At 40.5% G+C, this 14,117-nt stretch overlaps 1 protein-coding gene across 1 annotated transcript; it reads left to right on the top strand.

The window, feature by feature from the left end:
• The first annotated feature begins 390 nt into the window (after nucleotides 1-390).
• On the top strand, nucleotides 391-13,169 carry SMIM13 (small integral membrane protein 13). The gene is made up of 2 exons (XM_074575957.1): nucleotides 391-614; nucleotides 9,491-13,169. The coding sequence occupies exons 1-2, from the start codon at nucleotides 539-541 to the stop codon at nucleotides 9,682-9,684; spliced, it is 270 nt and encodes an 89-aa protein (XP_074432058.1). The 5' UTR covers nucleotides 391-538; the 3' UTR covers nucleotides 9,685-13,169.
• The last annotated feature ends 948 nt before the right edge of the window (nucleotides 13,170-14,117 follow it).

Below are 14,117 nucleotides of genomic sequence, written 5' to 3'. Positions count from 1 at the left end.
GTTGTCCGCCGTCCCAGGGGTGCCCGCTCGCTCCGGCGGGAAGCGAACTACAACTCCCAGCATGCACAGCGCTCCGCCACGCGTCACCGCGGCGCGCCTGAGGGCCCGCCCCCCGCCGCCGCTCTTCACGCCGGGAGGAGGAGACGACGCTGGGGCTGCTGCCGCTGGCTCAGCCCGGGTCTTCCCTGCTACTCTCGCCCTCCCGGCTGGGCCGTGGAGCTGCCCGCTCCCTTCCCCGGAAGTCAGCGGGCAGCGATGTGAGGCGCGGCCTCCTCCTCCCCATAGCCGCCGGCGGGCCTTTGCCCTCGCCTCAGCCCCGGCGGCGCCTGAGGGGGCCCCGCCGCGGGCTGACCCGCCGAGGGGCCGGGCGGGCCCCCCGACGGCCCCTGGCGCCCCTCCCGCAGGGCTGAGCGGGCCCTGACGGTCGCTAGTGGGGCTGGGCCCAGCCCGGCCGAGCGGCGGGGAGGCGTCTTCGAGGAGAGCCCCCCCCGCCTCGCCGCTGCTGCCGCCGGCGGCGGGGGGGCGAGCGGCCGGCGCCATGTGGCAGAGCATCGGGCTGACCTTGCTGGTGATCGTGGCCACTCTGGCCTGCGTGCTGCTCTTCATGCTGTGCGGTAAGTCCCGCCCGCTCCCCTCGGCTGGGGAAGACGGGGGTGGGGGGTGCGCGGAGGAGCGGAAGGGCCGGGCCGGGCCGCCTTGGGTGTGCAGTGCCCCTGTCTTCCCCGCTTCACCCCCGCACCCGCTCTCTCAGTCTCTGGTGCTTCCTCTTTGCTCAGATTGACTGAAGGAAATGAAAGGGCGCCGTGCCCCGCGGTGTGGGGGAGCGTGTGCGGTTCGCAGCGCCCCCTTTTCTTTGTTTCTAAATAATTTTGAGCCTTGAAATGCTTCCTAGAGCTTAATTCCGTGACTAATCTGTAGTTGACAGCCTTTTTGGTGAACAGACTACTGAGCACTCGCTTCCTGCACCTCTGCCTAGGTCTGCAATGCCAGTGAATGGAAGTGGTACCCGACAGCTTTTGACATACCTTTGCTGGAATAGATTGAGAGCAGCTCTTGGGGGGTTTGTTTTTTTTTTTTCTTATGAGGATCCAAGACTTGGACTTACTTTAATGAAGAGGCAAGGGTTATTTCAATGGGAGGCACGACTTGCCGGTCTGTTAGTGTTCTTGGAAGGAATCAGCAGTGTAGTGTGTGTGGGTGTTGTGATCAATATACTGAATTTAGAGCTCTAAAAAAAACCCAAAACCCACACCCCAAAAACGCCATCACCAAACTCCCACTATGCCATAGCCTGTGCTGAAAGGCTTGCAAGATAAAAAGCAAATGCCTGGTGGATTTATAAGTGATTTTTGAAAACTAAGGGAATAAAGTGAAGACTCAGCTGACATTTAATACTTAAAAATACCCTGTTAATGGTGGTCAGAACAGCTGAGCATTGTGAAAAGATTTTGCAATATCAAGGAACTGGATAGTAGAATGGGAGGTGAAATCCAGTATTAACGTATATGGAGTAATGCCCATGAGAAGTGTGAAATATATGCATGTATAATTTATGTGGAGAAATATAATGGCTTCAAACTGAGCTCCTACTGTTCCAAAGAAAGGATTGGCTGCAGTAGTTGCAAGCATTTCTCCAAAATATCTGCTTAATGCTTTGTAGCAAACAAATAGACAAATAAAACATTAGAAGTTTAAAATAAAATAGAAAATGACATTATATTGCTACAGGAATCTACCATGTGCCTGTGTCTCAAACCATGTATTTTCTTATTAAAGTGTTATTTAAAAAAAATAATAATCCCAGTTTCTTTTTAGAAAGATAGGATGGTGAGAGCTATGTAAAGATTTCTGCGTGAAGAAACTCTAAAGAGATTAGATCTGTCCAGCTTGGAAAGCAGATGATGAGAGGAATGGTGATGGTTATAACTGTGTAGAATGAAAAAGGTGAACTGAGCACGGTTGTGAAATTTCATCATCGTAGAGGAATTGGAGTACATAAAGTTAAATGATCAGGCTTAAACCAAAAGGTTTTCTTTTACACGGTGGGGAAATAAACTACAAGTTCATTAACATTAACAAAGAATATTTTGGATGCTGGAACTTTTATCGTTTAAAGTTCACAGAAGAAAGGAAAACGTCTTTAAGCCATAGTACTAATTAGTAAGGTAATTTCTGAAATACAGACAACTGGGACTGCAAGGGTATATGAGGGTGCACCTTGTGTACATTGCCTGGTCTTGTGCTCTTTTCCTAGGTGCCCTGTACTGTCTGTTACCTATTTAATGGTGACCTTAGTGGATATTTATTCTGAGTGGGTTTTTATTCAAGTTTCTGTGTGCTCATTAGGTTGTGTCTGTCCACTTTTCATCTTTTAGAAGATGAAACATGGTACTTGCTAGGCTTTTTTATGTTTTTAGAGTATGCGTATGAAATATTTGCTTACTCTCTTGCTGAAAGATTAAAACGATTTTGCAACATGCTGTTCAAAATGAGAAAAAAGGATCACTTTCTCCAGGCAGGCCTTTCTGCTTTTGTCTGTATGTGACAAATGGAATTGAGATGCTAGGAATCTCTTTAACTTTGCCTGCTAACTTAAAGATCTCTCTAGTACTTTCTTGCTTAAAGAGAGCAAAAGTAATTAATAAATTTTATTTTTAGGTGGCTTATAAATACTTAGCACCTTGGAATTCTGTATTATACATTCAGCTTGGATTCAGTGAATACTTTGCTTTGAATCATTTGTTGTATTTTACTTTGAACAGTATCAGAGCTTACAATGATTGCTAAAAGTCACCTAGATTTCAAAAGTACTGAACACAGGAAGCTGACATGTTCATTTTTTTGGGGGGGGGGAATTGAACTGTTACCCTGTTAGAAGTGACTCAATAGGATTTGATAATGATTTGCAGTATTCGCAATTATTTTTTCCCATCATACAGCATTTAATAATTAATATTGGTACACTCCTAGTTCTTTTGCCGTGATTATTAATAGAAAATATTAAAGGAAAACAGTGTCAAGAACACTACTAGAAAAAAAACTGTGTACAAGCAACTTCCAATTTAACTATCTGTGCCAGTGATAGGCAGTTTCTTACTCGCCTTCTTACCTAGAGGTCTCCAGTCTTTACAGGCTGTTAGACTCCCAGGGAGACTGAGTGCTATGTATGAGAGGATATGAGTAAATGCCGACCAGTAAGACATACAAATTAATGGACAAACCTGACACAAGAATGGCTGGATATAATCTTGAGTAAGGTTAATCTGATAAGAATATTTCACAGCCATCTGATAAGAGATATTGAAACAACCTTATGAAGAGGATTTACAGGGTCAAGAGCCTAAAAAGCTGTAACTTGGATTTTGAGTGGCTTGTAAAAGGACTCACGGTGTGACTGATTGCAAAGTACAGTAGACTTAATTATCCAGGAGACACCCTAGGATCACGTGGATTTCTGCTGCTTATCGCAAACATAGAATCGCCTTGGTTGGAAGGGACTTTTCAGATCATCTCTTCCAAACATCAACCTAACTCTTGACAAAAAACGTCACTAAACCATATCTCTAAGCACTATGTCTGCCCATCTTTTAAATACCTCCAGGGATGGTGACTCAACCAATTCCCTGTCATAAGTGCTATCAGAACTTAAATAATGGGGAGAAAATGTCACTTTAGAATAAATGATAAAAGTAATAGACAAAATTCAGGGCATGAACTATAAGAAGTTATTTGGACCAGTTCTTCAGCCATGTGAAAAGCAAATGTTTATACCTGAACTAGGCATTTATGTCTATGAAAGTACTTTGAATAAATGACCTGATTTCATTTTCTTTTAAACATTTCTGGATGCTTGCAACTGCTACTTTCAATGTTAATCTGAATTTGTTAGGAAGCACACAAGGCTTGCAGCTAGCAACGTCTCTATTTGTAAACTGGTCACATCTGACATAGAAACCGTTGAGGGACTGTAAATAGCAATTTTTCAGTTGCTCTTTTAAAAGTGGGACTGAAGTAAATTGCTTCCACTTCCCGCCCCCTACACCTTTTCTGATACATTTTTTCCCCGCCCTCTGGTTTCTCTCTGGTGGTCTCATTGCTGCTTTTCTGTATTACATGTTCCTCTGCAGATGGGAGGAATTCATGCATATAGGATAAGATAAAATACCAGCCAAAGTCAAAGTACTGCTTATCGCTGTGTATTTGTTTTAGTTTCCCAATGTAGTAACGCATGGAGCCATGTGAAACTGCGGAAGTGCCTTCACTGGAACAGATGGAAGCGTTCAGCTCATTTGGCGAGTGAGGTTAATAAGATGTGGCTTGAGAGATGCAACCTTAAAACAAAAATCATGGAACTCAAAGTGCTTAAAGCGTGTGGTTTGCTTCACAAGTTGGAATTCAGTGGCAGATAAGAAAACACTCGAGCCCTAAATTCTACCTGAGTAACTTCTCTTTAATGCTTCGTTTGAATAGTTTTGTAATTATCTTAAATGAGTGGATCTTGTAAAATACTTCAAAAGATGAGGGAAGTCATGCTTGCTTAGACCAGCAATAAAGAGAAGATACCCTTTAATTTGAAGTTGAGTTTTGAAACTGTTATAAATGGGAGATCGGAAGAGAGTGAGTTTCCTTGTGATCCGTCAGCAAGCAGCAAACTTGTTGCAGTAAATGGGACCACGTTTAAGGAGCTGTGCAGAACCAAGCACTGTATCACCTGATGTCTTCTCTTATTCCAGTATCAGAGTAGTGTATGCTTCCTTCAGTCTGATCTTCTTCTCCATAGCAAAGCTGTCCACTAAGGCAGTATATTATCTACGTCTTAAAAACAGCACAGCATTAAAATGACTTGTCCGTGGTCACAGAAGAAATCTTACACAGAGCTCTGTAGAACCCTGTTCTCGCAAATCTCAGGTTAACATTTAGAGCCCCATGCTCTTCCCGCCCCGAGCTATAGCTGCTTAGTATTTTCTGTGGTGGACACTTCAGCATTTGAATACAGGCAACATTTACCTTGGTAATAACCCAGTTCTAAATTGGTCTTCATGTGCTGGAGTAGTAGCATCCTATTTTCAAATCAGTAGGGACGCAGAGGTAAAATGATCTTGCAAGACTGCACCAGGAAGTCCATAGTAGCGTCAGAAATAGAAGCCAGATTTTCAGACTGTCTTGCACCGTTACTGTGTCGCCTTCCTTCCTTTCTTTGTTTCATTTGTATTTCACATAAGAAAAATCAGGTTGCTTTACCCCAGCACATCATGTTAGCCCTGTTTTTTTTGTTGTTGTTTTGTTTGCTCCTCCTCCTGATTTAAATAGAAGAGGAGAATGTGTTCCAGTATAGAAATCTCCCTCTTCTCAACTTTTGCATACAAGCCAGTATAAGGTGAAGGAAATGGACAGACCTGAGACTTGTACACCTCACCTTTTGAAGGGGAGTGATGTTGTAGTCGAATCACTTTGTTTCTTTCCCCTTTACAAAGAACTAAGCACAGGTGTGGGAAGTAACAGAAAATGTAGCTTTTGATGAAATGTAGTCAAATCATAAAATCTGTTTAACATCCTGGTATTACATAGGTGTTACATACATCTGTGTATGAGTCAGTAAAAGAGGCTTTGACTCATGATGCCACCTTCACAAACACATTGCTTCATGATTTATGAGGGGTTGACATACTGATGTCTCAATACCAAATGTGGCTTAAATGTCTTTGGATGGCACCTGGCTGTGGCGTTTTAAGTGAGACAGTGATTCCCAGCTTCTAGTGAATACTAAACTCTGCAAGGCTGGGAGCTGCTATTTTACCTAAATGCAAAATACTCTCTGTATTCTGCAACTTCTTTCATCAATTAATGTAGAAATGTTATATGTATTATAGTCTGCATATCGTCACTGCTTGTTTGCTGAAGATTTATTATGGGTATGGTGTTTGACTTCCCCAGGTTCAGTTGAGCTAAGAATGATTCGAAAAGGTAAAATCAAATGGCTAAAGAAAATAAAGTAAGCACTGGAAGACTGATTTAAATCAAATATTTTGTGTGTGGTGAAGTTAAACCAGTAGGACTTCTTTGAGAGTGGCTTGCCTGAACAAACTGGAAGCATTTAAGGTGCAAACTGGTGGTATCAGTTACCTGTTCAGAAAGAGCTCTACAGCAAAATCATTGCAAAGCTAAACTGAGCTGCATAAAGACAAGACTGCACAGAAATGCCCACTTTCCTCTATTGTGTATTTTAAATTACTTCACAATTACTTTATTTGTAAAAATATGTTATTATTTAATGTATCTTAGCATACAATTCTTCAGTATGGCATGATGTCGGGTGTTACCATTTTGCAATGTTCTTGAGAGGCTGTGAAATTAATGGAAAATGCATTGTCGTCTGGTTCAGAAGTAACTCAGTACTGTGAATCTGCCTCCAGGCTTTGTCTGTGTGTGTAGTTTTATTGAATGGTGTATTTAGTTGATATTGTTGTTGGAGAGAGTTTCTCTTAAGCAGAATAATTTGTTCTTTAGTAGTCTGGTTATTTCCAAGGAAATTCTAAATTCTTACTTAAGTGTTTAGTAGCAGTGAAGCGACAGGGAGCCTCAGCTGAAGAGGCAGTCTTAACTTGATTCAGACAAGTGTGTTTATTTTGGGAATTATTTTTATTTTTTAACTTTTCATCCAAGCTGGCTCTGTAACTAGAGCAAGTGAAAGAAAGAAATCGTTCTACTTTGATTGTCTTGTACCTAAATGTCTCTGGTACAGGCTGGGAGACCTTATGAGGTTTTGAAACTCTAGTTTTCAAGCCTGGTTATCTGCCCACTATTATCGTTGGCTAAGCCTGTTGTAATTTTCTTTTCAGTGCATTGTGTTGTGGTTTGTTTCACCTGTCTGTTATCATTGGTCTGGTTGTTTGTTGACTATAACCAGTCCTCTTGGCTGATTATTCACACTGTCTTGTTTGTCTTTTAGGCTAGAGAGCTCTAAAGTCTGTTTATGGCACTCAGTATTTTGGATACTCAGATCATTGTGTTCTAACTCAAACCAAACGTAGAAAAAAAATTAATGCTGCTTTTCTTGGAGTGTCTGCAAATGAACTGTGAATGTTCTTTAGTATTATAATTCTGTGTTAAGTGATGGATTCTGTTTGCAGTGATAGGGGAAGCATATGGTTGGCTTTATGTAGCCTAAGTTAAAATACTTGACTTAATGGAGTATTTATTTGTGCTAAATATATTCAAGTTATGGTTCTGTAAAGTGCCCTATAATTCTTTTTTTTGGGGTGGCCATGAATATTTTTTTGTTCCTTCCCCCCCCGCCCTCCCCCCCCCGCTGTTGTCTGGAAGAAATGTCTGTTTCACAGTAATTCACTTTGTGGGTGTTTTAGGTAAGATTTAAAAAAACAACAACAACCAACCAAAAACCCCCAAAACAAAAACCCAACCAAACAAGCTGAGAGTTCTTCCCCACACACATAATGCTTCAGTGGACTTAGCAAACGTTTACCACATGCTTTTCATGCACTTCTAAGTCTGGTGTCCTAAACTTTGTCAACAAATTGGGGAGCAGAAGACATTTTTAAATAGCTTGTAATATTCTGTGTAGGTCTCATTTCTTGCAAGGTTCTTATATTCATTTGCAGTATTTCATGCCTTTTGTTGCCCATGTGGACTAGAAATGAGTGTGTGTTTTAGAAATTTGATTACTCTTTAATGAGGTTTAGATCTGTGAGAGAAATGGATTGATGTACAATCTTCGGAATGGATTGATTTATGATCTTCAGAATTCACAAAGCATTGTTGGTCCCAGAGACCTGAAATACCCCTCAATGGACAAAATTTTCAAAAAGCAGCTACTTCAATTTTTCACCTGTAGATATGAAAGAGAGAGAGACAGCAAAACCAGGCATCTGCCACTGAGGTTTTTTTCTAGGTGCAGGGGGATTTAATGCATTTGTGGGACGTCAGATTCAATTTAATTACAAATCATTTAAAGGTTTATGTATTAATGGAAAAGGACATGCTTGGTGTGGACTTCAGGAATTGATTTAGATCATAAAAGGCTGTCATATAAAAGCTTTCCTCCAAATCTCCTCAGCAGCAGAGAAGTTACGGCAATTAAAACTCTGCAGGATGTGAAAAGTATTCCAGGAGGGAAGGGAAGGGTGGGATCTTGTTTCGTCCTAAGCAATGGCCTACTCCTATTAGCATGATTCTGATGACAGAAGAAGAAAAATAGCGGTGCTGTGGTTACACAATTGCTACTTGTTAGTATTTCTTCCTCTTCCCTGATATGCCCCTGTTGTCCATGCTCAGAAGTCTGTTTGCTGGCAGCTGTGTAATTGGAAGGATGGGTTTCCCTAGGTCTGTGAAACACTGCTCTTAGTATTTGTATAGGTCAGCAGTATGGGCTTGGATAGCAAGACCTTCTGAACAGAGAATGGGAGTATTAATTTTTAGCTTTATGCAAGACAGATGGTTTTTGGTGTTGCAAATGATCCTTATATAGCATATGTTTTCAAATAGCTGTTTTACATTTTGTACTGCTTAACTGTGTATTTCACAGAGATGTTGCGCTCTTGTTCTACATATGGTGAAACTTGACTGGTTGGTTAGAGGGAAAGGGATATCACTAGTTCTCAGCTGGGTAAAACTCGGTCTGCCTTGACCTAAACGCTTAGGTAAGGGAGACCTTTTAAAAGGAATATTCTGATTTAGGTTTAGATATACTTATATCTGCTTTTTAAAATTCCTTGGCTACCTTATACAAGAGAGAGGAGGAGGTGGATCATAAATATTTTTCAAGAGAGATTCTAGAAATGTGACTGTCTCAGCTCTCTGCTTGCATAGTTTTGGGAGCAGAACACAAATTTACCAGAGAATGTTAGTTTTGCTTTAATGCGGTGAGGGAACACTTTGAATTTTGGGGATGTGGTCTTTTAGTGAACATGATAAGAAAGACCTTGTGCATTTCAGTATAGGATTTATTCTAAATATGGTATTCATTTCAAGATCTCCACAAGTGTGTTATAGCAATTATGTAGTGCAGCTTTTAAAATGTGGTTTTCAGAATGATGTGCTCACTGAATGAGGGTAGAAATCCTATTGCTGCCTTTTTACACTGCCTGTGTAATGAATCCTGAGCCCTTTTTTATGTATAACCACAGAAGTTCCTTTTCTCCTGACAGGTATAACCTTTGTCTGTTTAATGGTGATCATCCACCTACTGCTTGCTGTGGCAGTACAATTTGGAGTGTGTAGGTCCTTGCCTGCAGCTTAAATGTTTGCTTCCGGATGAGGACAAACTTTATCAAGTTGAATTGGTATTTATAGGACTGTTGAAAGGAGTGGATGTGTTGTGGAGGGGTGTTGGGGTTGAGAGTTGGCAATTAGAGTATGGGAGCTGATCACTCTTTCCACACACACCCCCCACTTCACTGGTATGCTTTACCCAAGAGCTGACTAGCAATTTGTATGAAGAAACTAAGCAGTGCTTTCTTTCTTTCTCCTGCAGGCTGGTACGTGGTCTGGCAATTGTTTTTGTCTAAATTCAAATTCCTGAGAGAATTGATAGGTGATACGGGGTCCCAACAGGGAGACAACGAACCTTCAGAGGCTGAAGCTGAACAGGAGACTCCACCCTCGCCTCAGAGAGGTAGACAGAAATCTGCTCGGCAGCGAAGGGCACCTACAGAAGACACAACTTAAAGTACTCCATTGAACTTCTTACTAATTATGAATGGTTAAGCACCTCTGCACTGTGTCGTTCAGTGGTTTGATCTTACTGGAAAACTGACTTAAGAGGTAATACTAATACCTGTGGACCTTGACTTCTGAACTACCAATGTATGCTACTTCAGTAGAGGTTCAGGGAGGGCTTTAGCACCAAGTCATAGAATGCTGGAAGAAAGGAGGGGTGGAGAGAAATCTCCATCAGAAAAACGCTGAGCTGCTGTAGCTCCTATCTCCACACACAGATTTAAAACAGGTCCTGGACCATAGGCTTAGCCTTTGCATTAGTCTGAACATAGTAAACATTTCAGACTTGAAATGGTTTCTAAATTATTTTTTCTTTACAGCACTGTAACTGCATATAGTGAAATTGAGTTTTATTTCCTTAGCTATACATGAATATATATTTTTTTCTTCAACCTTGAGAATGCATGTGAACTTGGAAAACGGTCGAAAGAATATCCTGCATTAGAAAGTATTCTAAAGTGAGATTTTTAGTTATGTTCTTAGAGATATAAAAAGTATAAATGAAATATGAAAAATCACTATTAGATGCACATGATTTGGAGGTTTTTATTATCTCCTTTTTAAAAAATGAAAAAGGCAAAAAAAGGAACCAGGTGGTAAGGCCTGTTTTCTTGCTTTTGGCGTAAGAAAAGTTACAGGTTAAACAGTCCTGCTAGGTTCTGTATGTTTTTCCTGAACCTTTTACTCTAAGTCCAACTTATGTTGGAGAGGGGAGGGTGCCTAGGTTATGTGCTCGCTGTTTAGTATTCTGAAGTGTCATCTTTGGTTTTTGGATACTAAGCACTTCTCTAGTTCACTTTGTATACCTTTACATCAGGTATATGTTACCTGACATAACTTCTTTCCTGGACCCAGTTAAGGCATTCTGACCAATTTGGTAGACGTCACTGTAACACTTTGATAGTGTTATGGCAATGAATTTGGTACCTCATGTTTGCTGGAGGACTTACTGATTTTTACCAGTAATAAGCAGTTGCTCCTGTTTTCTTTGAGAGTGAGTTACGCAGCTATTTTGACACTTCACTACAGAATGAAGAGCTACACTTCTCTTTATCCAGCAACTCTGAAGATTGATGCATGAGATCTTTGGAAAGAGGAGGAACATGCATGTACCACCTCTGATGTGTGTGTGAGAGCGCGCTACTGACATGTCTTGCCATGAACAGTTTCAGTTTTCTCTCAAAGCTTGGTTATGTGGTGGTGTTTGGATCATTGTTCCCTGTATAAAAACTTTGAAACAGGACTACAAAATTGGTCTTCTACTTTCAGCTGTTAAGAAATTTAAACCTATGACTCCCAGACTGGTGGTTTGGTTCATTTATATGGCTAAAAGCAGCAAAATGCAGCTTTTTTCATGAAGTTGGCCTACATCTGGGAAAAGAGCACTCTTTTAGTGCCTTTATGTTTTAATTTGTCATCTGTGAATACTGTTCAAAAGCTAATGAGAGCATTCATTTCATAAAATGATTTGGATGTTTCAGTATTAAAATATATAAGATCAGCCCTGACCGTTCTTTGGAGTCTAAAAGTCTTTGTTTTGTTTACTAGCATGTATGTATAAGCAATCTTTGTATTACAGGGTGGCAATTTCAAGAAGGATTAAGCAGTGCTATGCACATATCCTCTAAACACATGTAGAAATATTGATAGTCTCTTTCCTCTATCCTGTCTGCTTTCAAGGGAATGCCTAATGATGTTGTTTTTTAATTAGTAAAATTCACATTTATTCAAACTGAGCAAAAGCAATCAGATTCTATTCCCTGCTGCTTTCAGTTGTTTGCCTTGCACAACTTATACAGACGCAAGGATATTGTGACATTGTTTTTTCACATGATGAGACTTTCACTTTATCAGGGCTAAGCAAGTACTGGGACATTTTTCTTAAGAAACATCTTTAGCATCTTTGTCTCGAGCTTTGCTAATATAGGCTTACAAATAAAGATTATTTTTTTTTTTTGTACTGACATAGGATGTTGACACTCCACTGCACTTAAATTTAACCTAGACTTTACTGCACAGAAGATGGCAAAAGGCTGGTGTCTGTAGTCTCCCTGGCTGAGATAAGTAATAGCTCAGTCTCTGCTTCTAGTAGCTGTGAAGAAATGTGAAGTTTCAGCAATATACATAGCTAGTCAGGGTAGCTCTAAAGGTGTAAGAATCAAGACTCTGGAGCAAGTTAATGAAGGAAAAATCCATGTGGATTTGAATGCTGACACTGATCAAATATGCAATAAGATGGATGTGGAACCTCTGGGTAGCTCATCTGCTCTGGCCAAACAACTTCCTTCTCGCTTCCTTGCTGTACGTAGGTGTACATTTCACTCCCCAAAGTTATTTTCAGTCTTTTTTTTTTTTAAACAGCTGATGCTATTTTTTTTTAATGTCGCTGTGATATAGCTGCCAATAATGCTGTCTGCCTAGTGCATAACTTTAATGATCTTATTAGTAGCAGGCCAAAGGTTTATATTATGTGGTTTGGAAGAATTTTGGAATGCTGATGTCTTCTGTCAATGCATAATTTTTCCTGAAGGAGTCTGTAGTAAAAATCTTTGTACAGGGTACTTCATGCAAACCTGTAAATGCAAAGCTATACGTGTGAAAGCGTACTTGTGATAAGACCTGGGTTGTGATTGCTGGCAGTCCGATATACTCATGTCTTTGAATATTTTTACCAATGTACTTAAACGTTACTGGTGGGTAAGCGCTTAACTCTGAATTGTCCCATTCAAGTCTGAAACCTTATGAAGGCAACAAGTTACACAGTTGGTCTTGTTTTGTTTAGTAGGATCTATTTTTAAAACTGTTTATTGCCTTATTGTTGCAACTATTCTCTTGAATGTATTTTGGGTTCTTATTTTAAATATAGTCATATCACCTTTGTTGCAGGGGCTGTGTAACTTTGAATAAGCAGTAATTACCTATGTTGTATGTGACAGCTAATTGAAAACAGTTACTGCAATGAAGGCTGGAACAAACAGTGTAGACTGGTGGAAGAAATACAAGAGCTGTTGCTAAAAGTTGAGTGGTGTAAACAACTCTGTTCATGCTGAATTGTATAATTCAGACCTGTTAGGGAGCCACTGAAGTTATTATTGTGGTGATTTAATGTTTGCCCGTGAGGCTAATTCTATGCAGTTCATCCACTAAGCACTGCTGCTGTAGCTATTTGCAGTAAATGCCATATACTGTGCCGCAATGTGTGAGCAACTTGCTGCTTAATATCAGGTTTTACACTGAACTAGACCTCTGTGTGTACTTCTGTTTTGTTTGGAAATGACCAGCATAAAGAATGTGTTCAGTGTGGTCATTTGCTTCTTCAGTGTTACAATACTGTACCTAAAGCTTCTGTGGTTGTCTGTTTTCATCGTTAACTGTTCTTTTAACTGACTGCACAGATGAAAAATAAAGTAACCAGACTTGATAGGAATATTTGACCTGAGTGGATTTCTGACTTTTTTTTTTTTAAATGGGATTTTGCCTGTAGAATAAGACTTCTTGTTTGAGTGTGCAACACTGCAAAAGAAGACGTGTCAAAAGTCACATTCTACCTGGTGTAATACCTACAGATTACTTCATTTTAAAGGGCAGGTTGGGGTATATCTTGTAGAGCAGTCATTTTCAAAGGTGTTTTGTCTGCCTTGTCCTTGAAAGTTGTCATTTCATTTTAGCAGTTAAAAAACCCAAACAAACACCAAACCCAACAAAAATGAAACCACCTCTTCCCTCCTTTGTTCTTGATACTTTTAAGATTGGTTGTAGACTTCTTAGTTTTTCTAAAAGTAAGTTTGTTGGTAAAGTAGGAAGTTCTTTTGGAAATGAAGATGTACAGGAGAAGGAAATGAGAACATATTTCATCCCTATTTGCTTCTGTTAAGTAAAATGCGTACAAAGTGTTATCTCTGAAAACTGGATAGAATGAGGCTTTCTCACACCGCTTGTAGGCTGCCCATGAGAAGGGTTTGCATCTGGTCCAGTGCTTATGTTGACATGTAGTGATGTTGGACCCTGCTTTGAGCAAAGGGAATGGCAAGATGGACCTGTGGCTGGGCAGAGGAGCACCATGGAATGAACAGGACTAACCAGCACTAATTTCTGAGAGCTTTTGGGGTGTAGTCACCTTTGGAGGAGGTACTGCTATGGAAATATGGGGGAGAAGTCTCTTAAAGGCAGGAGACCTCTTTCATCAGTAGAATTCAAACCAAGACTTAACACCCTGGGTTTTACAAATGGGGACGCTGAGGTGAAATACTGCATCTTGGGCTTTATTTTCCTGCATTTCTATTTCCAGGGCTTTTCAGCTTCCACAAGGGGAAATGGATAATACAAATATTCCTTTAGCTCTGGTAGCAAAGAGGCCCTAGTAGCTACAGGAGGATGGAATG

Source organism: Larus michahellis, chromosome 2 (genome assembly GCF_964199755.1).
Source record: "Larus michahellis chromosome 2, bLarMic1.1, whole genome shotgun sequence".
Taxonomy (NCBI): domain Eukaryota; kingdom Metazoa; phylum Chordata; class Aves; order Charadriiformes; family Laridae; genus Larus; species Larus michahellis.
This window is presented reverse-complemented; position numbering and strand designations above follow the sequence as displayed.

Coding starts and splice junctions, on each gene's coding strand:
- SMIM13 (XM_074575957.1), top strand. CDS start 539: ATGTGGCAGAGCATCGGGCTGACCTTGCTGGTGATCGTGGCCACTCTG. Junction 615..9,490: donor GCTGCTCTTCATGCTGTGCG/GTAAGTCCCGCC, acceptor TTTCTCCTGCAG/GCTGGTACGTGGTCTGGCAA.